The sequence below is a fragment of the Schistocerca nitens genome, chromosome 7 (genome assembly GCF_023898315.1).
Source record: "Schistocerca nitens isolate TAMUIC-IGC-003100 chromosome 7, iqSchNite1.1, whole genome shotgun sequence".
Classification (NCBI taxonomy): Eukaryota; Metazoa; Arthropoda; class Insecta; order Orthoptera; family Acrididae; genus Schistocerca; species Schistocerca nitens.
The window spans coordinates 347,157,436-347,184,436 of NC_064620.1; the positions used below are offsets into that span (position 1 = coordinate 347,157,436).

The following is a 27,001-nucleotide window of genomic DNA, read 5'->3' on the forward strand; positions in this document are numbered from 1 at the left end:
GGAATACTCAGTCCAGACACAAATTTAATTTGATACCTCATACCGTCATACTTTCAGTAATAGATGCAGGTGTGGTACTGAATCATTCTTTTCAGTAGACAGAAATTCTGCATCTACCTACCTACCTTCATCCCTACTTTTCAGGACGTCATGTGAGAAGAGTTCAAATTGGATTTCACATGATTTTTTTTCTTTTTTTTGTGAAATATGCACTGATTGCTAAGGAGGAGCTCATTCTGTTTGAGATACATCTTTACATCTGAGTGCAGAATATGTTCTAAGATTTTACAAGTGGATGTCAAGGATACTGGATGGTAGTTTTGTGCCTCACTCCTCCTGCTGTCTTGCAGATGGATGAGACTTGTGCATTCTTCCAAACACTAGGTATGGCTTTTTGTTGAAATGATCGTGGTTAAAAATGAGTTAATTCAGCTGCAAATGTAATGATATTATTCCTTGATGCAGTCAGTACTCAGAAGTATTTTACTAAAAAGAAAAGAGGTCCAATGTAGGAAATGTGGAGAGAGAATTTTTGGTAACAATTTGTTCTTAGTATATTGGTGTTGTGGTGAAAATGGTCAGTGAAAACGTCATCTCTAGTGAACAACTCAACTCAGTACACTGCACTAGTTATCCACATGATCCAAGACAACTTCTCTCACAGTGAAATTTTTTACATCCTTATTTATAATGCAGATATTATGTGACATTCACTTATATATTAATGTTGAATGCAACTGTAAAACTTACTTTCACTTACATGATGTTTTTTTCACATTGTTGCACCTATTTTGTGTTTATTTTGTAACTGGCTACATTGCCAATTATTCTTGTGATAATTATTATTAGTATAGACATTGCTCATTGAAAAGCTTGGCAATAATAAATTAAAAATGGGTTGTAAGTGAGGACCTTTTTTGCTAAAGCATTAACATTGAAACCATTGGGATGGCTTTGATGTAATATTTTTGGTGTCAAGTTCTTGGCTTGAAGAAGTTTGGGAAGAAGAGTTATTCTATGGGCCACATGCTTGTAAGTCATCAAAAGTTTGACTTCATGACAATTGGTTATATTCTGAGAATTGTATAGAATGTGTTAATAAACTGTGCAAAGTTCAAGTCAATGGCTTCAGCATTTCATGTACATAAAGAGTCCCAAAACCTTGCAACTATTTTGCAATCAGAAATATCATCCCATTAGAATAAACCTGTGCCAGCAATCACGTCAAGCTGGAATGGACAATGGAAGAAGTTAATTATAGAAAGACCTTATCAATAATGTCAATTTGGAAAAAAAATGCATGGATGTTTCTAATCCTTTTATCTTATTTGTTGTCAAGGTCTGACAAAATATGCTGTAAATGGATTCACAGAAGATGCTTGCGAAGTTTGCTTCATAAAATAACTTCACTGCATTATAATTTTCAAAATGGTAGAATAAGAGGCTGCCTAGGAAAATTTGAAATTCACTATCACAACAATACTTAATAAAGCACGTTGCAGTGTGCACTGGAACAGTGTTACAGGCTACTGCTTGAAAATGACATTTTGTTAATGTTGTCATACTGTGATGTGGCTACTTACCAGGGCTTGACTGTGTCAGGATGTCCAGGGGGTACCTCTGGGGGTGGGCAGGTGAGGCACTCCCATGACTTGAGTGTGCTGTTGGCATCGCCCACCCTGTAGAGGTGCCTCTCCCCAGGGACACCTTCGGGAGCTGCCATGAAATATCTGCAAATCAACATGCTTGATTAGATTCCCAATCTGAGTGCATGTCTTTCCAGTTGTGATCTATACATAACTGAAAGTATTGTGCTACACAGAGCTGACCATTGTAGTGTTTGTGGCCCTCAAGCACTATCTGGGTGAAATTTGAGCCAAAGTACATGGTGACTTAATCGAAAAGTTTATATTTCAGATACACTATCAAAAATGTCTATGATATGCTGAGCATTATTAGTTAGTAACACTGCCCTCACAACAGACATTTGTCAATCAAAGAGATGTTTTATTTCAGCTACAGTTATTAGAAAGGAGCCATTATTGGTCAACAGCATTCAGCTTCTGTTGATTGTGCTACACCCATCAGCCACTTCGAGGGATACTCTTTAAGCCTGGTTTACACGAGCTACTTTCTTATCCAGATCAGCTACTTGTGGTGGGTGCACATCACACACAAGCCTGTACATCAGTTGCCTGTCACATCATGAGGGGATTAGTGATGTCAGCTATTGTGCCAAGTATAGAGTTTCAAAAGCCTCAGTATGCTGTACTCACTCATTTTATCATAATGGATTTTGTGCTTCTTTTCCTTCTTCATCTTTATTCCATTGTTTGATTCATCTTTGTGACACATTTCTTAAGGTTACATGTGAGCATTATACATTATCTGATCAAAAGAATCAGGAACCCACTATGTAATGCATAACTGACCACTAGATTCTACAAGAGGCATAAGAAAGGAGAGAGTATTGTGTTGTCAGAAGATAAGCAATAACAGCCGAATGGGCTGGTCAACAACTTCAAACATAGAGTAGTCACTGGATGTCACCTGAGCAACAAGTCCATCAGGGACATTTTCAGCACTTCTAAAACAGAGTCAACTGTTCGTGAGCGGATTGTGAAGTGAAAACACAAAGGAATAACCACAGGTAAACCAAGATCTGGCAGACATCATGTACTGATAGACTGAGGCAGTTTAATGGAATGATTTGGGTTTGACAGATAGCAGAAGAATGTTACCTGCCGTCATGTGTAGTGCCAACACTGAAGTATGGAGAAGGCAGTGTTATGGAATAGGGGAATTGTTTGTTGTTAGTACATAGTCCCATTTCTGCACTTAAGAAACTGCTAAATGTTGAAGAATATGAACACATTTTACATCAACATGTACTTCATACAATAGAGGAGCAGTTTTGATATGATAAGTGTTTGTGTCAACGTTATGAAAAGTATAGATTGCTACTCACCATAAAGATGATATGTTAAACTGCAGAGATGCACAACAAAAGGATTGTTAAACAAGTAAGCTTTCAGCCAGAAGGCCTTCTTCAGATTCGGACAACATTCACACATAACATTCATGCAAACGCAACTGTCGCTGGCTGCTGAGGCCAGACTGTGAGCAGTTGTGCATTATGGGAGAAGTAGTCTGGGTGCTGGGAGTAAGGAGGAGGCTGGGGTGGGGTGGGGAGGGATAGCAGGGTAGGGGTGGGGGCCAGTAAAAAGCTGCTTCGGATGTGTTGGTGGAATGGAAGGCTATGTAATGCTGGAGTGGGAACAGGGAAGGGAACAGCTGGGTAATGGATTCAGAAAAGCTGGCATTGGCAGGAAGGATCGAGATGGCACAGGCTGTGAAGCAGTCATTAAAATGAAGAACATTGTGGTGGACAGCATGCTCAGCAACTGGTTGGTCCAGCTGTTCCTGTGCCACATTCGGTGGCCATTCATGTGGACAGACAGCTCGTTGACTGTCATGCCCATATAGAACGCAGCACAGTGGTTGCAGCATAACTTGTAGATCACATGACTGGTTTTCACAGGTAGCCCTACCTTTGATGGGATAGGTGTTGCTTGTGACTAGATTGGAGTAGGTGTTGGTAGGAGGATTATGGGACATATCTTGCTGCTAGGTCTATTACAAGGGCATGAGCCATGAGGCAAGGGGTTGTGAGCAAGGGTTGTGTAGGGATAGACAAGAATATTGTGTAGGTTTGGTGGGCAGTGGAAAAGCACTGTGGGAGGTGCAAGAAGTGTGGTGGGTAGGACATTTCTCATTTCAGAGCATGACAACAAGTACTCAAAATCCTGGTGGAGAATATGATACAGCTGCTCCAGTCCTGGGTGGTACTGAGTCAGGAGGGGAATGCTCCTTTGTGGCCAGACAGTTGGACTTTGAGAGATGGTGGGTGACTGGAGAGAGAAGGCACAGGAGATCCATTTCTGTACAAGACTGGGAGGAAAACTACAGTTTCTGAAGGCCTCAGTGAGACTCTTGGTATATTTTGAGAGCAACTGCTTGTCACTACAGATGTGACGGCCACAGATAGACAGGCTGTATGGAAGGGACTTCTTGGTATGGAATAGGTGACAGCTGCCAAAGTGGGGGTATTGCTCATTGTTGGTAGCTTTGATAAGGGTGATGTAGACATCCTTGAGATGGAGGTCAACATATAGGAATGTGGTATATTGGATTTATGAGGACGAAGTGCAGCAAATCAGGGAGAAGGTGTTGGGGTTCTGGAGGAATGTGGATAGGGTGTCTTCACCTTCTATCCAGATCACAAAGATGTCATCAATGAATGGTTTGGTATTGGTTATGAAGGATTCCTCTGGATGGCCCATAAATGGACTGGCATGCCCAGTGCCATATCCTTGATTTGTTGGAATGTGATGCCTCCAAAGGAGAAGCAGTTGTCGGAGGGGATACAGTTGGTCATGGTGCCTAAGGAGGTTGTAGGTTTGGAATACATCAGGTGTTGGGAAAGGTAGTGTTCAATAGCAGCAAGGCCATGCATGTCAGTGTAAAGGGAGGTGGCATCAATAGTGACGAGCAGTGCACTGTATGGAACAGGAACTGTGGAGAGTCGGTGAAGGAAATGGTGGTACCTTTTATATAGGACGGTAGGTTTTGTATAATAGGTTGAAGGTTTTGCTCTATTAGAGCAGATATTCTCTCAATGGGGGCACATTAATCAGCCACAATGGGGCATCCTGGGTGGTTGGGTTTATGGACTTTGGGAAGTGTGTGGAAGGTAGGTGTGCAGAGAGTGGTAGGGGTGAGAGACTGACTCCAGGCAGAGTTTCTGGGATGGGTCTAAGGGTTTGAGGAGAGACTGGAGAGCCTCCAGAATTTCTGGAATGGGGTCACTGTATCAGAGTTTGTAGGTGTTTGTAGGTGTTCATTGGGTTGCCTATCTGCAGGCTTGAACTTACTTGGTGTGACAATAAGGAACAGATGATTTGTGTACATGTTCTGATGCTTTTGCTCCCTAGTATTGCTCTTTGCAACTTTGCCACTACACACACACTGAGGTGACAAAAGCCATGGGACACAACAGAGATGGCTGTATTATCACATTGACAATGTACAAGAGGGCAGTGCAATGGCGGAGCTGTCATTTGTTTATTTATTGTTCCATGGGACCAAATTAAGGAGAAATCTCCATGGTCATGGAACGAGTCAATACATGAAATTATAACACGATAGTAGAAACAGATAAAATGAAATATAAAAAACATATTCAGACGACAAGTCATAAGTTTAAATAAAGAAAATCAACAATGTAACACTGGAATTTGCTTAATTTTTTAGCTCTTCCAGGAGCTCCTCAACAGAATCGAAGGAGTGAGCCATGAGGAAACTCTTCAGTTTAGACTTAAAACTCTTTGGGCTACTGCTAAGATTTTTGAATTCTTGTGGTAGCTTATTGAAAATGGATGCAGCAGAATATTGCACTCCTTTCTGCACAAGAGTCAAGGAAGTGCATTCCACATACAGATTTGATTTCTGCATAGTATTAACTGAGTGAAAGCTGCTAACTCTTGGGAATAGGCTAATATTGTTAACAACAAACGACATTAAAGAAAATATATACTGTGAGGGCAATGTCAGAATTCCCAGACTATCAAACAGGGGTCGACAAGAGGTTCTCGAACTTACACCACATATAGCTCAAACAGCCCGTTTTTGAGCCAAAAATACCCTTTTTGAATCAGAAGAATCATCCCAAAAAATAATACCATACGACATAAGCGTATGAAAATATGCGAAGTACACTACTTTTCGTGTTGAACTGTCACTTATTTCAGATACTGTTCTAATGGTAAATAAAGCAGCATTTAGTTTCTGAACCAGATCCTGGACATGGGCTTTCCACAACAGCTTACTATCTATCTGAACGCCTAGGAACTTGAACTGTTCCGTCTCGCTTATAACATGCCCATTCTGTCTCATTAAAATGTCAGTTCTTGTTGAATTGTGAGTTAGAAACTGTAAAAACTGAGTCTTACTGTGATTTAGCATCAAATTGTTTTCCACAAGCCACAAACTTATTTCATGAACTACATTATTTGAAACTGTTTCAATATTACACACAAGATCCTTCACTACCAAGCTGGTGTCATCAGCAAACAGAAATATTTTTGAATCACCTGTAATACTAGAAGGCATATCATTTATATAAATAAGAAACAGCAATGACCCCAGCACCGACCCTTGGGAAACGCCCCACTTAACAGTGCCCCATTGCGACTGAACATCACTACCACTCTCAATATTGCAGAGAATTACCTTCTGCTTTCTGTTCTTAAAGTAAGAGGCGAACCAATTATAAGCTACTCCCCTTACTCCATAATGGTCCAACTTCTGCAGAAATATTTTGTGGTGAACACAGTCAAAAGCCTTCGTTAAATCAAAGAAAACACCTAGTGTTCACAACCTTTTATTTAATCTGTTCAAAACCTTACAGAGAAAAGAGAATATAGTATTTTCAGTTGTTAAACCATTTCTAAAATCAAACCGTACATTTAACAGCAAATTATGTGAATTTAAATGTTCCAGTAACCTTGTATATACAACCTTCTCGATAACTTTAGCAAACACCGATGGCATAGAAATAGGTCTAAAGTTGTGGCTTCACTACAGAGTACTTTAATCGGTCAGGAAACTGACCACTCTTAAAGGAAAAGTTACAGATATGGCTAAGTACTGGGCTAACATACACAGAACAATACTTCAGTATTCTGCTAGATACCCCATCATACCCATGAGAGTTCTTGGTCTTTAGTGATTTAATTATTAAGTCAATCTCCCTCTCTTCAGTATCATGGAGGAGCATTTCAGGTAACAGTCTCGGAACACTTTTTTCTAAGAGTGCTATATGATTCCCTGTTGGGATTAGGTTTCTATTTAGTTCACCTGCTATATTCAGAAAGTGATTATTAAATACTGTACATATATGCGACTTATCAGTAACACGGACATTCCCAGTATGCACTGATTCTATATCCTCGACCTGTCTCTGCAGACCAGCCACTTCCTTTATGACTGACCATATGGTTTTAATTTTATTCTGAGACTTAGCTATTCTATGTGCATACCACTTACTTTTTGCCTTCCTAATAACATTTTTAAGCACCTTACAATACTGTTTGTAATGGGTTGCTGCATTTAGATTTTGACTGTTTCTAACGTTTTGATATAATTGCCACTTTGTTCCACAAGATATTCTTATCCCTCTAGTCAGCCACCTAGGCTGCCTGTTTGTGCTAGTACCCTGTTTTGAATGTTCTAACGGAAAGCAACTTTCAAACAGCATGAGAAAAGTATTGAGAAAAGCATTATATTTATCGTCTACTGTATCAGCGCTATAAACATCTTGCCACTCTTTTTCCTTGACAAGGTTTACAAAGGTCTCTACAGCAACTGGATCAGCTTTGTGTTGCACCACAAAAATCTTTTAGAGTTAAAATTTGTGCATCATGATCTGAAAGGCCATTCACCTTTTTGCTAACAGAATGCCCTTCTAGTAATGAGGAATGAACAAAAATGTTGTCTATGGTTGTTCTACTGTTCCCCTGCACTCTCGTTGGAAAGAATACAGTTGGCATAAGATTATATGAATTAAGGAGGTCTACCAGCATCCTTTTCCTTGCACAATCACTTATACAATTAATATTGAAGTCACCACATATAACTAACTTTTTGTATTTCCTATAAAGTGAACAAAGAACCTCCTCTAGATTTAGCAAAAATGTTGTGAAATCGGCATCTGGGAATGTATAAATAACAACAGTTAGAAGTTTAGCTCCATTAAATTCAACCACACCTGCACAACATTCAAACACCTTTTCAGTGCAGTACTTTGAAACATCAATTGACTCAAATGGGATACAGTTTTTCACATACATGGCTACTCCCCCACACCGCAAAGAGCTCCTAGAAAAGCTGCCAGCCAACCTGTATCCTGGTAAAGGAAGCCTCTGAATTGTCTCCTTATTTAAGAAGTGTTCAGATATACCAATAATTTCAGAGTCAACATCTTTAAGCAGTTCACTAACTTTATCTCTAATACCTTGTATATTTTGATGAAATATACTAATTCCCTCATTACTCGGATACCTAAGCTTTGTCAAAAGTGGTTCCTTTGTTGGAGAGACTTCCCTTAAGCAGGAATACCTATCAGCTGACTTCAATCTAAAAAAGGTGCAGCTCTAACACCGACTACTGCAGGAATTTTCCCGTGAGTGATCCCACCACCCCCACCTATGCTGTCACCTATATGTGACCCATGCTTTCTGTCATCAGCGCACCCCCAAGTCTCATGTTATTATGCCTGACGGCTGTATTAAGATGAGGCCGATCGTGATGCTGAAACAGTTCCACCAAATGCACATTTGTGTTGCCAGTCTGAGTGGCCATCTTTTCCAGGTCCCCATCTATGTCACACTCCCCATCCCTATCAATACTATTACCAGCCCCACCCACAATCACTACCTGATCCTCTTTAGTAAAATCCCTACATAACCCCTCTATGTCAACAGTCACCTGAGCCAATCCTGCATTAGGCTTCACAATGCTGGTGACCTGGTACTCACTCCCCAACACTTCCTGCAACTGCTGGCCTACACCTCTGCCACGAGAACTACCTAACAGCAGAACCTTCTTCTTCCTCTTCGACTTTGGAACTGTCCTAGCCACCGTAACTGCTGAGGTCTGCTGCATACTTCCTACATCTACAGCTACTAGAGATTCCTCTCCACTAGACTCTGACACTTGGTCATATCTATTGCAAACACCAATAGTAAAACTACCTGAAAATCTTCTTCTCCTAGCAGATCTCTTGCCAACAGCCAGCTCCCATTCCCCAACCCCCTTCTCCCTCCTCATCCTATCTGTCTCCTCCTGTGCATTTTTCAAGTGCACCTGAAGGGCACAGATCTTATGCTCCTGTTCCTCTATCAGCTTACTCTTGCTACATAACCTGCAGTTCCAGGAGAGGATCTGACCAGAATGCCCACTGGCTTCCCCACTGCATTCCCCCCAGTGAAAATACTTCGAACAAGTGTCACACCACAATCCACTACTCACAAACCTATGGCAAAGCCCACACTTCTCACTCATGGTAAAATTTTACACTTATTGAAACAAGGTGATTCGTGTGAAAAGGTTCCAACGTCATTATGGCTGCACAGCGAAAATTAACAGACTTTAAAAGTGAAATGGTTATTGGAGTTACACAAACGGGACATCCAATTTTGCAAATAGATGGGGAATTCAATATCCTGAGATCCAGTGTCAAGAGTGTGCCGAGAATACCAGATTCAAGCATTACCTCGCACCACGGATAACACAGTGGCTGACAGCCTTCGCTTAATGACTGAGAGCAGTGGCATTTTCGTAGAGTTGTCAGTGCTAACAGACAAGTAACAGCGCCTGAAATAATCGTAGAAATATGGCGTTAATGAATTATGACAGTAGATGACAGATGCGAGCGCCTCTGCTAACAGCACATCATCACTTGCAGCACCACACCTGGGCTCTTGATGCATAACGATTGGACTGTAGAAGACTGGAAAAACAGGGTCTGGTCAAATGAGTCCTGATTTTAGTTAGTAAGAGCTGATGGTAGAGTTCAAGTGTAGCGCAGACCCCTCGGAACCATTGAGCGAGATGCCAGCAAGGCACTTTGTAAGCTGATGTTGTCTCCATAATAGCGTAGGGTGTGTTTCCATGGAATGGACTGGGTCCTCTGGAACAACTGAACCGATCATTGACCGGAAATTGTTGTGTTCGCCTACTTGGAGACCGTTTTCCGCAATTCGAGGACTTCATGTTACCAAATAACGAAGGAATTTTTATGGATGACAGTGTGCCATGTCAGCAGGCCACAATTGTGTGTGATTGTTTTGAAGAAAATTTTGGACAGTTTGAGCTAGTGATTTTGCCACCCAGGAAACATTTATAATCGAGAGGTCAGTTTCTGCACAAAATCCTGCACCGGCAACACTTTCGCATTTATAGAGGCAGTACGTCTCAGTATTTCTTCACGTGACTTCCGACGACTTGTTGAGTCCATGCCACGTCAAGTTACTGCACTACATCCAGCGCACTACACCCTACACGACGTCCAACACGATATTAAAAGGTATTCCATGACTTTTTCCACCTCTGGGTATTATTTATTGAAACCTCTAGAAATGCTCTACCCCTAATACGAGGGTCACTCCAAAAGAAATGCACACTATTTCTGTAAAAATACAGTTTAATTCTGCATGTGGGAAACTTTTACAGTGTGTAGATACATCCTTCCCGCTTGTTTTCAAACTTAGTTCAACCTGTTCCAGTGAGTGGCGCCGTCACAGCATGTCTTAAAGATGGCTGCTACACTTGACGTTGGTCAGAAGCAACGTGCTGTCATAGAATTCCTGTGCTGTGAAAACGAGACAGTGGGAAACATCCACAAGAGGTTGAAAAAGGTGTACGGAGATGCTGCTGTCGATCGCAGTACAGTTAGTCGGTGGGCAAGCAGGTTACGTGACGAAAGCGGGCACGGCAATATTGAGGATTGTCCTCGCAGCGGCAGGCCTCGTACTGCACACACTCCAGACAATGTGCAGAGAGTTAACGAATTGGTGACTGCTGACAGACGCATCACAGTGAACGAATTGTCACGCTACATTGGGATAGGGGAAGGAAGTGTTTGCAGAATACAGAAAATGTTGGCGTTAAAAAAAGTTTGTGCCAGGTGAGTTCCCAAGATGTTGACAGTGGCTCACAAAGAAACAAGAAAAATGGTATGCAGCGAACTTTTGGAACAGTACGAGAATGGTGGAGATGAATTTCTTGGAAGAATTGTGACAGGTGTTGAAACATGCCTCCATCATTTTTCACCGGAGACGAGGAGGCAATCAGTGGAGTGGCATCATGCAAATTCACCCAAGAAACAAAATTCAAAACCACATCTTTTGCTGGAAAAGTTATGGCTACGGTGTTTTTCGATTCCGAAGGACTCTTACTTGTGGACATCATGCCAAGTGGAACCACCATACATTTTGAAGCATATATGACGAACTGAAGAAAATTCAAGCTCGACTGAGTCGTGTTCGACCACATCGGCAAAAGCAGTATGTTTTGCTGTTACATGACAATGTCCGGCCACATTCCGGTCTGACAACCACGGAAGCGATCACAAAACTCGGATGGACAACACTGAAACACCCGCCTTACAGTCCTGACCTGGCTCCATGTGACTATCATCTCTTTGGAAAACTGAAAGACTCTCTTCGTGGAACAAGGTTTGAAGATGATGACTCCCTTCTACACGCTGCCAAACAGTGGCTCCAACAGGTTGGTCCAGTATTTTACTGTCCGCGTATACCGGCGCTGGTTCCGAGATGGCGTAAGGCAGTTGAGAGGGATGGAAATTATGTGGAGAAATGAAAATATTGTTCCTAAAGGATGTATCTACTCACTGTAAAACTTTCAAACATTTAGAATAAAAGATGGATTTAAAAAAAAATAGTGTGCATTTCTTTTGGAGTGACCCTCGTATTTGTTGTTTTTCTGTGTGTCTCTTAGTTTTTGCACAGTCGCCTTCGGAAACCCCTGAGCTACTGACCGACAATCCTGTACGGTCAGAGCACTGGTCTGTGTGGCTGACGGGAGGCAACGTACACAAGGTGGTTCTCGTGGTCCCAGGCGGCGATGCTGGTGACCTCGAAGGCGCCCTGTGTCAGCGTGGTCGCGCGCTGCGTATCCGTTTCCACCTGGACCACATGTGGGTAGCTGCCCAGGTCTGCCTCCTGCACCGGCAGCACCGTCACGTACGTCGTACCATCCGGGGAGAATAGGGGCGCCTCCCCAGGTTCCAGCCAAGTGCTGGACTGCTCGAGGTGCGTCTGCAACAGGGACAGAACTGGCTGAGGCTCAAGCTGTGACAGAGGCACTTACATATGCAATGCATAATTTCAACGATGTTCTGATAATACAAGGAGCAATCAAAAAGGTTATGTTAGAAGGCGTTACCACAGCGTACATGAAACTTAGCACGTCTCCGATGCGAGTATATAAGCACCGACATGTAGGCAAGGGCTTTGTATGGCCTTTTGTGTCTTTCCAAAGTGCAGGCAGTAAATGCGGAAAGGTGAACTGTGGCGACGTTATTAACAAATTCATTCAGATAGGATCAACGTGCTGTTATTATTTTCATGGTTGCCGAAGGACACACATCGATAGACATCCACCAGGGAATGATTAATGTGTATGGGGCAGCGTATCTATCGAAAACCAGCATTTTGGAATGGTGTGCCAAGTCCTGTGCTGGTCGCAATAGGTCACAAGACGCCGGTCGATTTTGGTGGTCAGCCTCATCCGTTACTAGTGGGACACCCTCAAGCATCCGGCTTATAGTCCTGATCTATGCTTTGATCCCGTCATCAGTCCCTTAAAATAGGCCTGGAAGGGTCGACGATCCCTTTTGGACAAGAATGTGTAGCAGACAGTTATTAACCTTTTCACACAGCAGGACCTGCTGGATCGGTGGGGTGATTACCTCGATGCTCATTGCGATTTTGCCTCATTGCCATACCAATTCTGGACTGTACGGCCTTTGAACGTAAACATTTTGGTCGCCTCTTATAACAGATTCATGGAGCGCCATCAAAAAACAGCAACGTCGCCAGTATTGGCGTGTAAATTCCGGCCTTCGTCACCAAGGAGTAGCAGTCAGCATGGGTGCACGACCAGGTGCATGCTGCGGAGAGCCGTCCGTACACAGCAACATTTTCTGAACGATCGTTGAGGAGACGCTGTTGGTAGCCACTTGGCTCATCTGGGCAGTCACGTCGACAGTTGCACATCTATTTGCCCTTACGCACCCCTGCGGGTATCGTTCACATCTATCATCTATGGCCCCACACGCACCACAGTTGCTCCGACGCCATGTTGCCATGCACGGTATACTTTAACCACGGTAGCACGTGAGCAGTTAACACATTTAGCCATTTGGGAAATGCTTCCACCCTTGGCCTGAAAGCCAATGATCATGCCCTTTTCGACGCCAGATAAAACGCTCCGTTTTCGCACTACGGCAATGATTACATTGTCTTCCAACCCCCCCTCCCCCTCCCCCATTCCCCCCCGCCACCCCACCGACACACTCTATATATCCCCCATTGCTAGTACTCCCACCTACGTCCGTGAGTGATCATTGGAAGTTGACGTCGAAACTAGGTGGTGGCCATATTAACGCGACTGGACTATCTGTAATTTATACGCACAATAAGCTGAATTTCATTGTTTATTTTCCTTCCTGATGTTGCAATTTTAACACTTTCACTGCTCCAGATGTAGCCCTATATATGGGACGTCTCTCCAAAGAGCCGTCAGGCGCTTTTTCTCTGTTTTTTTGGCACATATTTAAAATTTTGTTTCTTCAACCTGTAGCTGGAGTCAGCCCAAACAAATGCTGCTCGTCGCGTCTTTCAAGCGACACCCAGCGTCGATGGAATGCGTCGGATTGTTTACCGTCACAAACAAAATGATGCGGTCGTCCCAACTTAGTCCAGTGCAGGATTCTATTCTATCGCTTGCGCCTTTGTCCCGCATTTTGCGATCGGTGGGCCTGGTTAAATCGGATTTGGCATGTTAATGTGAAGGGGTGGCCGGATGCCCTTCCTGCCGCCACCCCATACCCCCCGGGACAGAATCAGAGTACCCCATCTGTCTGCGTCCAGTGTAAATCATGGAAAAGTGGGGATGTGTTTCAAATGTTTGTGAGTCGTGTAACTGAGGCGGGACGTGGGGGCCAGCCCGGTATTCACCGAGAGGGATGTGGAAAACCGCCTAAAAACTACATCCAGGCTGGCCGGCACACCGGCCCTCGTCGTTAATGCGGCGGGCGGATTCGATCCGGGGCCGGCGCGCCTACCCGAGTCCAGGAAGCAGCGCATTAGGGCTCTCGGATAACCTGGCGGCTCAGTCCAGTGCAGGATTCGTTTTACTGATATGTTTAAACAGGGACAAGAAAACGCGAGGATTGACGAATACTCCAGCAGCGACTATACTGCCCTGGCCCGTGCTGACTGCTACCATCATACACAAGCACACTGCTCACTCGCTGCTAGATTACTGATTATTCTTCGCGTTTTTTTGTTCCTTTTGTTACATATCGGGAAAACAACTATCGTTTTACACTAATCTGATAATGCCCTGTTGAATGAGCACGTAAAATTCCGATTCAAAAATAATTTTCTTTGGAACGGGAAACAAACCTGCGCATTCCGAAGTCTCCGGGCGTCGTATGAAAGAGGCGGTGAGCAGGATTTGTTTGGACTGACACCAGCTGCACGTTGCAAAAACGAAATTCTTACGAGAGACACCCGTTATATGCTAACAATTCCAATGCTCCAGGCGTATACACTCCTGGAAATTGAAATAAGAACACCGTGAATTCATTGTCCCAGGAAGGGGAAACTTTATTGACACATTCCTGGGGTCAGATACATCACATGATCACACTGACAGAACCACAGGCACATAGACACAGGCAACAGAGCATGCACAATGTCGGCACTAGTACAGTGTATATCCACCTTTCGCAGCAATGCAGGCTGCTATTCTCCCATGGAGACGATCGTAGAGATGCTGGATGTAGTCCTGTGGAACGGCTTGCCATGCCATTTCCACCTGGCGGCTCAGCTGGACCAGCGTTCGTGCTGGACGTGCAGACCGCGTGAGACGACGATTCATCCAGTCCCAAACATGCTCAATGGGGGACAGATCCGGAGATCTTGCTGGCCAGGGTAGTTGACTTACACCTTCTAGAGCACGTTGGGTGGCACGGGATACATGCGGACGTGCATTGTCCCGTTGGAACAGCAAGTTCCCTTGCCGGTCTAGGAATGGTAGAACGATGGGTTCGATGACGGTTTGGATGTACCGTGCACTATTCAGTGTCCCCTCGACGATCACCAGTGGTGTACGGCCAGTGTAGGAGATCGCTCCCCACACCATGATGCCGGGTGTTGGCCCTGTGTGCCTCGGTCGTATGCAGTCCTGATTGTGGCGCTCACCTGCACGGCGCCAAACACGCATACGACCATCATTGGCACCAAGGCAGAAGCGACTCTCATCGCTGAAGACGACACGTCTCCATTCGTCCCTCCATTCACGCCTGTCGCGACACCACTGGAGGCGGGCTGCACGATGTTGGGGCGTGAGCGGAAGACGGCCTAACGGTGTGCGGGACCGTAGCCCAGCTTGATGGAGACGGTTGCGAATGGTCCTCGCCGATACCCCAGGAGCAACAGTGTCCCTAATTTGCTGGGAAGTGGCGGTGCGGTCCCCTACGGCACTGCGTAGGATCCTACGGTCTTGGCGTGCATCCGTGCGTCGCTGCGGTCCGGTCCCAGGTCGACGGGCACGTGCACCTTCCGCCGACCACTGGCGACAACATCGATGTACTGTGGAGACCTCACGCCCCACGTGTTGAGCAATTCGGCGGTACGTCCACCCGGCCTCCCGCATGCCCACTATACGCCCTCGCTCAAAGTCCGTCAACTGCACATACGGTTCACGTCCACGCTGTCGCGGCATGCTACCCGTGTTAAAGACTGCGATGGAGCTCCGTATGCCACGGCAAACTGGCTGACACTGACGGCGGCGGTGCACAAATGCTGCGCAGCTAGCGCCATTCGACGGCCAACACCGCGGTTCCTGGTGTGTCCGCTGTGCCGTGCGTGTGATCATTGCTTGTACAGCCCTCTCGCAGTGTCCGGAGCAAGTATGGTGGGTCTGACACACCGGTGTCAATGTGTTCTTTTTTCCATTTCCAGGAGTGTATATACGACTTGGTATGAAAAATATTTACAGCAGTTCACTGCTACAATCGCATAGATACGTATGGCGTCTACTATCCGTCCAGGGAGTCGGAGATGATTGTATAAGTTGGCGGTCTAACTGTTGGAATACTGGGAATCATCCGAACGACTTACTGAATGCTGAACCAGAGGTAAGTGGTATCATAACATTACCTGATTTGTTTGCTGCACTTTCCGTGTCATCGAATAAAATGACACGACGTTACCGTCCTGTTACGGAAGATGAGCGGCTGGGTCTTCTAAATCAAAGTGACGATAAGGACTTCGTTTGCGGGATCCTGTTGATGATGGTTGGATAGATAGTGACTCCAATGAGCCTGTAGGTAAATCCGTCACCACAAATATTCAAAATATTTGAGAACCAGCAAACATAGATCCAGATTTTGATGTTACTCCAGCTTCTCCCTCCGAAATCGAAGAAGAGTCTGAGCACACGTCTGACAAATCTGCTAAAAGACACAAAACAGATGATTTAAGGGGGGAAGACTACGATTTGGACCCATAAGTGTGTAATTTCGATAATGGTCATTCTGGTTGCAAAATCGTCAATCTAGATGACAAATCTACTGTATATGACTGCTTCCAAGCTGTTTTGGTCAAGAAATTGTAAAATACATAGCTGAGTAATGTAATTTATATTATGAGCACCTTTGCAACGAAACCAGTGAAAAATCAAGACTGCGGCCGTGGAAAACCACAAACGGTGGAGAAATTTACTGTTTCCTTGCTGTATATTTTCTGATGGCTCAAGTGAGGAAAAATGAAATAAACAATTATTGGATCAACGATATACTCCAATGTTTGCGCAGATCATGCCAAGAGATAGTAACAATGACCCTGGAGATGATAAAGCCTGGAAATTTAGGGGAACTCCGGGTCATCTAAGACAAAAATTTCCAGATGCTTTTCATCCTTTTAAAAAATTGTGCATTGAAAAGAATTTTATTCTCTGCAAAGGTCTTGTCCTCTTCAAACAGTACGTCCCATCCAAATGCTATAAATGTAGCGTAAAGTTTTTTGTTTTGTGTAAATGGATGCTGCAACGGACGTAAAAAAAGAAATCGATTCTGCTGTAAATGCTGGAATACCTGGAAGCATTGTTCTTAATTCACTAGAAATGGTTCAAATGGCTCTGAGCGCTATGGGACTTAACATCTGAGGTCATCAGTCCCCTAGAACTTAGAACCACTTAAACCTAACTAACCTAAGGACATCACTCACATCCATGCCCGAGGCAGGATTCGAACCTGCGGCCGTAGCGGTCGCGCAGTTCCAGACTGAAGCGCCTAGAAGCGCTCGGCCACACTGGCCGACAATTCACTAGAACTCAATTTTGGTAAAGGTCAAACTCGCCATATGTTGACAGTTGGTACACTAGCCCGACGTTATTTTCTTATTTGCGTGACAAAGCGACGTATGCTTATGGAACTGTAAGGAAAAATCTTAAACCGTGTGACATCGTGTTTCTGTCAACAGATAAACTTCTTGCTCTCAAGTGGCAGGACAAGCGGAAAGAGAGAAGGCTTCCAACTCTGAATAAAAGCTAAAATATAGCGACTCACAAAACTGACAGAAGCACAAATGAATCAGAAAGAAAACGCGCTTGCATCGTGAGCTACACTGCATATATGTGGGCCGTCGACGGGAGCGACATGATGCTAAGTTCAGTGTAATGTGTACGAAAAACTGTAAAATGATATAGAAAAGTATTTTTTTTTTCATTTGGTGGATCTGTCTATGCTGAACACGCATGCACTGTATAAAATTCAGACGGGAAGATATACACTACTGGCCATTAAAATTGCTACACCACGAAGATGACGTGCTACAGACGCGAAATTTAACCGACAGGAAGAAGATGCTGTGATATGCAAAAGATGATTAGCTTTTCCGAGCATTCTGACAAGGTTGGCGCCGGTGGCGACACCTACAACCTGCTGACAAGAGGAAAGTTTCCAACCGATTTCTCATACACAAACAGCAGTTGAGCGGCGTTGCCTGGTGAAACGTTGTTGTTCAAATGGTTCAAAGGACATCACACACATCCATGCCCGAGGCAGGATTCGAACGTGCGACCGTAGCGGTCACGCGGTTTCAGACTGAAGCGCCTAGAACCGCTCGGCCACACCGGCCGGCAAACGTTGTTGTGATGCCTCGTGTAAGGAGGAGAAATGTGTACCATCACGTTTCCGACTTTGATAAAGGTCGGATTGTAGGCTATCGCGATTGCGGTTTATCGTATCGCGACATTGCTGCTCGCGTTGGTCGAGATCCAATGACTGTTATCAGAATATGGAGCCGGTGGGTTCAGGAGGGTAATACGGAACGCCGTGCTGGATCCAGACGGCCTCGTATCACTAGCAGTCAAGATGACAGGCATCTCATACGCATGGCTGTAACGCACCGTGCAGCCACGTCTCGATCCCTTAGTCAACAGATGGGGACGTTTGCAAAACAACAACCATCTGCACGAGCAGTTCGACGGCGTTTGCAGCAGCATGGACTATCAGCTAGGAGACCATGGCTGCGGTTACCCCTGACGCTTCATCACAGACAGGTGCGCCTGCGATGGTGTACTCAACGGCGAACCTGGGTGCACGAATGGCATAACGTCATTTTTTCGGATGAATCCAGGTTCTGTTTACAGCATCATGATGTTCGCATCCGTGTTTGGCGACATCGCGGTGAACGCACATTGGAAGCGTGTATTCGTCATCGCCAAACTGGCGTATCACCCGGCATGATGGTATGGGGTGCCATTGGTTACACGTCTCGGTCACCTCTTGTTCGCATTGACGGCACTTTGAACAGTGGACGTTACATTTCAGATGTGTTACTACCCGTGGCTCTACCCTTCATTTCATCCTTGTGAAACCCTATAATTCAATAGGATAATGCACGACCGCATGTTGCAGGTCCTGTAAGGGCCTTTCTGGATACAGAAAATGTTCGACTGCTGCCCTGGCCAGCACAGTTTGCAGATCTCTCACCAATTGAAAACGTCTGGTCAGTGGTGGCCGAGCAACTGGCTCGTCACAATACGCCAGTCACTACTCTTGATGAACTGTGGTATCGTGTTGAAGCTGCATGGGCAGCTGTACCTGTGCACGCCATCTAAGCTCTGTTTCACTCAATGCCCAGGCGTATAAAGGGCGTTATTACGGCCAGAGGTGGTTGTTCTGGGTACTGATTTCTCAGGATCTATGCACCCAAATTACGTGAAAACGTAATCACATGTCAGTTCTAGGATAATATATTTGTCCAATGAATACCCGTTTATCATCTGAATTTCTTCTTGGTGTAGCAATTTTAATGGCCAGTAGTGTATTTCAATATCTCATTTTCAGCAGAGGGCCTTCGTGGAAGCATATCGGCTGATTTGATAATTCCTCCCCTAACCGAGAGCCACGTTATCTCGCTATTCCCAGGAACATCAAAGAAGACTGCCAACAGACAGTGTACTGTATGCGCAATACATTACAAAGGAAGTGACACTAGATAAATTTATAGAAAATGTAATGAACCTTTATGTTTGAATTTTTGTTTTGAAAGACAGCACACTTTGAAGTTTTGCTAATGTAAAAACTTACATATTTTTTCCACCTCATATGATCTCTTAAAAAAAGTAACGATTAAAAAAAGAAAGAGAGTTAACACTATAACACTGCATTTTATGTGTCTTAATTTTTTTCTCCGTAATAACTATCGACTGCTAGAATCGTATAAACACTGACGGAAAAAAATCGCATCACCAAGTAGGAGTTGTGCGGCGAACGTTACCTTTCAGATTGGTCGTGGTGAGCTGATATTAATCACGTAAGCCTTTAAAGTGGCAAAGACGCCATTTCAGCACCTCGCTGGGTTTCAGCTAAGTCGTCTAACAGGTGTACGAGAAGCTCGATGTTGCTTCTGCGATATCGCAGAAATACTCGGTATAAATGTAGCCACTGTATATGACTGCTGACAGCAGTGGTCACGGGAGTGTATGGTCGCAAGAAGACCACGCTCCGGACGATCACGTGGTGCTACTACTACTATGCTGTGGCGCATGGTACTGCATCTGCAGCAGTTGGCACCGCAGTGATACAACGAGCTATTAAAAATCTGTCACTTCAAGGATAGCTCGAGCCAGACGGCTTGGAGTGTGCATTCCACTGTCCCCATACCACGCCATTAGCGACTTCAGTGGTGTCAAGCGTTAGTTCATCGGGATGGATGTCTGTTGTGTTTCCTGAAGGTAGGTGGTTCTGTCTCGATGCCAGCGATGGCCGTGTGTTGGTTAGAATGATACCAGTTGAGGGCCCACTACTAACCTGCCTGCGTGCTAGACTCACTGGACCTACACCTGGAATTATGGTCTAGGGTGCGATTTCGTATGACAGCAGGATCACTCTCTTGGTTATCCCACGCACTCTGACTGCAGATTCGTACGTAATTCTGGTGATTCGTCCTGTTGTGCTGCCATTCATTAACAGCATTCCAGGGGCGGTTTCCAACAGGATAACACTCGCCCACATACCACTGTTGTAACGCAACATGCTCTACAGAGTGTCGACATGTTGCCTTGGCCTGCTCGATCACCATATATCTGCCTCCAGTCAAACACATGTGGGACATCATCGGACGACAACTCCTCTGTCCCTGTGCTGACAGACCAAGTGCAACAGGCGTGGAACTCCATCCCACAAACTGACATCCGGCACCGGTACATCTACATCTACACCTACGTGATTACTCTGCTATTCACAATAAAGCGTCTGGCAGAGGGTTGACTGAACCACCTCCAAGCTGTCTCGCTACCGTTCCACTCTCGAACGGCACGCGGGAAAAACGAGCACTTAAATTTTTCTGTACGAGCCCTTATTTCTCTTATTTTATCGTGATGATCATTTCTCCCCATGTACGTGGATGGCAACAGAATGTTTTCGCAATCGGAGAAGATCCCGTCGCAACGAAAAACGCCTTTGTTTTAATGACTGCCACTCCAATTCACGTATCATGTCTGTGACACTATCTCACCTGTTTCGCGATAATACAAAACGAGCCGCCTTTCTTTGTACTTTATCGATGTCATCCGTCAGTCCCACCTGATGCGGATCCCACTGCACAGCAGTACCCCAGAATAGGTCGGATAAGCGTGGTGTAAGCAGTCTCTTTAGTAGACCTGTTGCACCTTGTAAGTGTTCTGCCAATGAATCGCAGTCTTGGGTTTGCTCTACCCACAATTTTATCTATGTGATCGTTCCAATTTAGGTTATTTGTAATCGTAATCCCTAAGTATTTAGTTGAATCTAGTCTTCAGATTTGTGCGACTTATCGCGTAATCGAAATTTAGCGGACCTCTTTTAGTATTCATGTGAATAAATTCACACTTTTCTTTATTCAGGGTCAATTGACACTTTTCGCACCATACAGATATCTAAATCATTTTGCAAGTCGTTTTGATAATCTGATGACTTTACAAGACGGTAAATGACAGCATCTTCTGCAAACAATCTAAGACGGCTACTCAGATTGTCTCCTATGTCGTTAATATAGATCAGGGACAATAGAGGGTCTATAACACTTCCTTGGGGAGCGCTGGATGTTACTTCTGTTTTACTCGATCTTTCCGTCTATTACTACGGACTGTGACCTTTCTGACAGGAAATCCGAATCCAGTCGCACAACTGGAGCGATACTCCGTAGGCACGCAGTTTGGTTAGAAGACACTTGTGAGGAACGGTGTCGGAAGCCTTCTGGAAATCTAAAAGTATGGAATCAAAGATGCATGCACGTTTGCATTCAATAATCTCGCAGTTACATCGGTTGTTAATCTAACAGCATTACACATCTGCAATGGCTTATCTCGCGCTTACGTTAACCTGTAATCTTGCAGAGTCCACTGAAATGTTACTAAACAAATGTATTCCCGAAATTTCATTACTCAGCATTAATTATTTTTTGGTGCTGAGATTTTTTGTACGTCAGTGTATATGCTCCACTTGAAAATCCCACGCATATAGAAGGCGGGCGCTCAGACTAAATGCGCAGCCAAAGGGTTAATAGCCAGCAAAGCAGCATTGTTAACAGTGACTGGCTACTAAAAAATAACCTGTAGATTTTTTATTTTTGGATTTTAATGTAAGATTGGTAGTAAAAAGGAAACTAGCAGCGCCAGTTAATCAGATAAAAGTCTTAAACGAAGCCCAGTATTGCACTGGGGTGACTCACCTGCTCACAATTCCACACCTTGGCGCGGCAAATGGATATGACTGAGACATTCTGCCGGCGGTTCAGCCACACCACGGACACCTCATCATTCGATAGCCACCTCACCGACGTGAAGTACTGGTCCCTGCAATCCCACACAGATTTGTGATACATCACATCGACTCGGAAAATCCCAGAATTATAAGGGGATCAAAAAGTTTCCGTTTGAGGGCGCTGCTGCAGTAAATTTGAAACGTAGCGGGACTCCGATGCATGCGGTAAATGCAGCAACGTGAATTATGCCGATGTTATTGCCAAATGCGTCCAAACAGGACCATCACGCTGTTATTCTCTTCTTGGCTGCCTAAGGACACACACGGGTAGACGTCCATCGGAGGATGAAGAACGAGTATGGGGCAGCATGTCTGTCGGAACCCACCATTATGGAATGATGCAACAAGGGGTGCTGCTGCTTCATGATAACGTACGTCCGCAGGAGTTACGACAACTCAAATGAAGGCACTGGAGCACCCGCCCTATAGTCCTTTCTCCATGCGATTATTACGGCTTCAGTCGTTTAAATAAAAGCCTTGACGAGTCAAAGGTTCCTGCCGGAGGCGGGAGCGCAGCAGGCAGTTACTGACCTGAAACTTATTGGCAGATTAAAACTGTGTGCCGGACCGAGACTCGAACTCGGGACCTTTGCATTTCACGGGCAGGTGCTCTACCATCTGAGCTACCCAAGCATGACTCACGCCCCGTCCTCACAGCTTTACTTCTGCCAGTACCTCGTCTCCTACTTTCCAAACTTTACAGAAGCTCTCCTGCGAAAGGCAAAGGTCCAGAGTTCGAGTCTCGGTCCGGCACACAGTTTTAATCTGCCAGGAAGTTTCTTATCAGAGCACACTCCGCTGCAGAGTGAAAATCTCATTCTAGTTACTGACCTCTTCACGCAGCAGGATACGGTGCTTTACCAAACGGTTATCTTCAAGCTGGTGCGTCAATGTGGGATGACTGCGTCAGTGCTCACGGTGATTTTGCCTTGATATACTGATTCTATACTGTAAGGCCTTCGAACGGAAACTTTTTGATCGCCCCTCAAAATTAGTAGTCTCACTTTCCTACAAATTGTTCATATGAACAAATATGGCAGTTATCTCCCTTTCATGCGTCCTTTGTGTTATACAGTTCTGCATTCAGATGAAACAACACCATAAATTCAATATTGCAGTAGTCTAGAAATGGTTCAAACGGCTCTAAGCCTTGTGGGACTTAACATCTGAGGTCATCAGTCCCCTACATTTAGAACCACTTAAAGCTAACTAACCTAAGGACATCATGGACAATATTCTGGTTGATTCCCTGGTATGTCTTTCTACTTCTTAGTGTTGTTCCATTCAACCACGCCACCTACTTTCAATCCTTTCTTCATAAAAAATTCCTTTTCTGTCACCTCTTTTTCTCGCGTGTGGTTTATTTTCGAATATTTCTTAGTCTGTTTAATGCAGGACTTTTTTTGTTTTCTTTCCTCAAAGATATTCGAAAATATGTTTGGTTAAGTTATGGGACAGCGATATGCACATATACAAATGGCGGTAGTATTGTGTACACAAGGTATAAAAGGGCAGTGCATTAGCAGAGTTGTCATTCATACTGAGGTGAGTCATGTGGAAACGTTTGCGACGTGATTATGGCCGCACGACGGGAATTGACAGACTCTGAACGCGGAATGGCAGTTGGAGCCAAACGTATGGGACGTTCCATTTCGGAAATCGTTAGGGAATTCAGTATTCCAAGATCCCCAGTGTCAAGAGTGTGCCGAGAATACCAAGTCTGAGGCATGGCCTCTCACCACAGACAACGCAATGGTCGATGGTCTTGATTTGACGATCGAGAACAGCGGTGTTGTCTTTGAGTTGTCAGTGTTAACAGACAAGCAACATTGCGTGAAATAACCGCAGAAATCAATATGGGTCGTACGACGAACGTATCCGCTGGGACTGTGCGACGAAATTTGACGTTAATGGGCTATGGCAGCAGATGACCGACGCCAGGGCTTTTACTAATAGCACGAAGCCGCCTGCAGCGCGCCCATGTCGGTTGGGCCCTAGACGACTGGAAAACCATGGCCTCGTCAGACGAGTCCCTACTTCAGTTGATGGTTGCGTTCGAGTGTGGTGCAGACCCTACGAAGCCGTGGCTCAAGTGGTCAACAAGGCACTGTGCAAGCTGATGTTGGCTCCGTAAGAGAGTGGGCTATGATTTCACGGAATGGACCGGGTCCTCTGGTCCAACGAAAGCGATCATTGACTGTAAATGGTTACGTCTGGCTACTTGGAGACCATTTGCAGCCATTCACGGACTTCATGTTCCCGAACAACGATGAAATGGTTTGGATGGCAATGCGCCATGTCGTCAGGCCACAACTGTTCGCGACTGGCTCGAGGAACATTCTGGACGATTCGAGCAAATGATTTGGCCGAAATGAATCCCATCGAACATTTATGGGTCGAGATGCCAGATTATGCAGAAAATACTGCACCGGCGATACTTTAGCTATTATGGACGGCCATAGAGGCAGCACGGTTCAGTATTTCTGCAGGGGACTTTCAGCGACTTATTCAGTCCATGTCACGTCGAGTTTCTGCACCACGCCGGGCAAAAGGAGGTCCAATACGACACTGGGAGATATCCTATGGCTTTTGTCTCCTCAGTGTATGTCCAAACAGAATCATCGTTTTTTCGATATTGCTTCTGCTATAATTCCTATGTTATGGTATATTCTAACAATACATCTTAATTTTCAGTCCTCTGCTGTAGTTAGAAGACTTAGTACGTTCCATATAGTTCAACATTTACATCTACAACCATACTGTGCAAACCACTGTGAAGTGCGTGACAGAGATTACTTCCCGTTGTATCACTGGCGTAGGGCTTTTGCCCTTCCCATTCACGTATGCAGGACGGTAAAAATTATTCTTTAAATGCCTCTGTGCGCTCTTTAATCGTGTCCTCACCATCCCTGTGGGAACGATACGTAGGGGGTCGTAGTATATTCCTAGATTCACAATTTAAAACTGGTGACTGAAACATCGTAAGCAGGCTTTCTCGGAACAGCCTGCGTCATCTTCAAGTATCTGCCAGTTCAGTTTCTTCCGCATCTCCGAAACACGGGTCAAGCAAACCTGTCACTATTCGTGCTGTCTTTCTTTTAACGGGGCGAGGCAGCTAAGGCAAACCACCCCAAATATATACCGAACGAATAAATATATCGAGGTGCTGTTTTCCCCAAGTTATAGCGGACAATATGGCGAAGTTCTTGACGTTCGCAAGTGGTTCTTATCGTTTATAGTCACCGAATTACGACACCGATTTTTTTTTCTAATTAGAACTATGTATACGCTTTTTCTATGGCGTTTGATAGAAGGTTCTAAGAGAACTTCAACGATATAACACGTAAAGGACTTGATCAAATAGCATAAAGTTAACAGTGCCACTAACTATGCCCCGTAGTCAAGAGAATAGTTTCCTATGACGTCTGCCCTGTTATACCAAATGCAAGCAAACACGAAACACAGCTAAGGTTCTTGTCTTTACCTGTGGGCTTGAAGCCCAGCAGTGTGGGTTCTGCAGTTGTAATAATAACATAGCTTTCTTGTAAACCCATTCAGACAGTCACAATATATATGACAGTCGAAAAAGTAAATATCGTTTATGGTGGATCTCGGCAAACTATTACAGCAGCGATGCGGTTGTATGCTGAAGAATATCCAGATCGTGCCAAGCACTCATGATCAGTCGCTGCAGACGTTATAAAAAGGTTCTAGAAACTGGAAGTGTGTAGAATAAAATACGCCAAGAAAAAACAAGAGCAACTGATGAAAGAAATGAAACTAACATTTTAGCAGCAGTAACGCACAGTGCAAATGTCAGTAAGAGGCATCTCTGAAGTACGAGAGAGATCAACCAAACAACACTACATTCCGTCACATTTCATTGCTTCTACAGCTTCATGTGAATGACTTACAAAGTTTACAAAATTGGTTACAATTCTACAAAAGTTATCTACGAAAAGCGCAAAGTGATGCGACATGTCCACACAAAATTTTGCTCAAGAAAGAAGCTTTGTTTCAAACCATGGGAAAGACAATCTTCGTAATATGCACTAATGGTGAGCTGGAAATCAAAGTTGGCTCACAGAAGTGAATAAAAACGATAATCTTGTTCTATCAACGTTTGGTGCGTGTTTTTCAAGACCCGCATCATTCATCTCTGATTTATTTATGGGAGTCTAAATACACTCAAGTATCTCAAGTTCCTAAGATATGCTGCTGCCGCTGTTATTGAAAAACATCCTACTGTACATAAGGCAATCGGTGTGGCACCTATATGACTGATGTTCGTCCTATTCCGCACACGTAATGACGGACCTTCTTAAGACAACATTTGGAGAGCATTGGGTCGGTAGTTCAAGAAACGTCAAATGGTCTGCACAGCCATCTAACTTACCACTTCTGCACTCTTATCTGTGGCGATGATTAAAACAAGAGGTCTTTAGAAAACACCGAATCCCGAAGGCATGTAATGCCTTATAACACTAGCCTGTGCTCTCGTTAACTCAAGATGCTCAACGGGCAGTATTGTTTCTCCGGAATAATTTTCTAGCGTGTAGCAATGCTCAAGGTCTACATCAAATAAACGAACCGCTTGCGTTTGGTATAGTGGGGCAGACGTTTGTGGAACCTCTTCTCCTGACGGCGGGACAGTGCTTTGCGGCGCTGTCATCTTGATACTTTCTGATAATGTCCCATACATTTTATGTTACTGAAGTTCTCTTGGGAGCTTCCTTCAAATACAACAGCAAAAATATACAGTAATTCGGTGACTGTAAACGATAAGAACAATTCGGCGCAAAAATTCTCTCGGAT

General features: G+C 44.5%; 1 protein-coding gene across 1 annotated transcript in view; it reads right to left on the reverse strand.

The window, feature by feature from the left end:
• Nucleotides 1–27,001, reverse strand: part of LOC126195613 (inactive dipeptidyl peptidase 10-like) — an 801,628-nt gene that overhangs the window by 86,820 nt on the left and 687,807 nt on the right. Inside the window, exons 9-11 of the mRNA XM_049934238.1 lie at nucleotides 22,095–22,218; nucleotides 11,677–11,900; nucleotides 1,584–1,730 (exon numbers count right to left, since the gene is read on the reverse strand). Coding sequence (XP_049790195.1) covers nucleotides 1,584–1,730; nucleotides 11,677–11,900; nucleotides 22,095–22,218 — 495 coding nt within the window. The remainder of the gene's footprint in view (nucleotides 1–1,583; nucleotides 1,731–11,676; nucleotides 11,901–22,094; nucleotides 22,219–27,001) is intronic.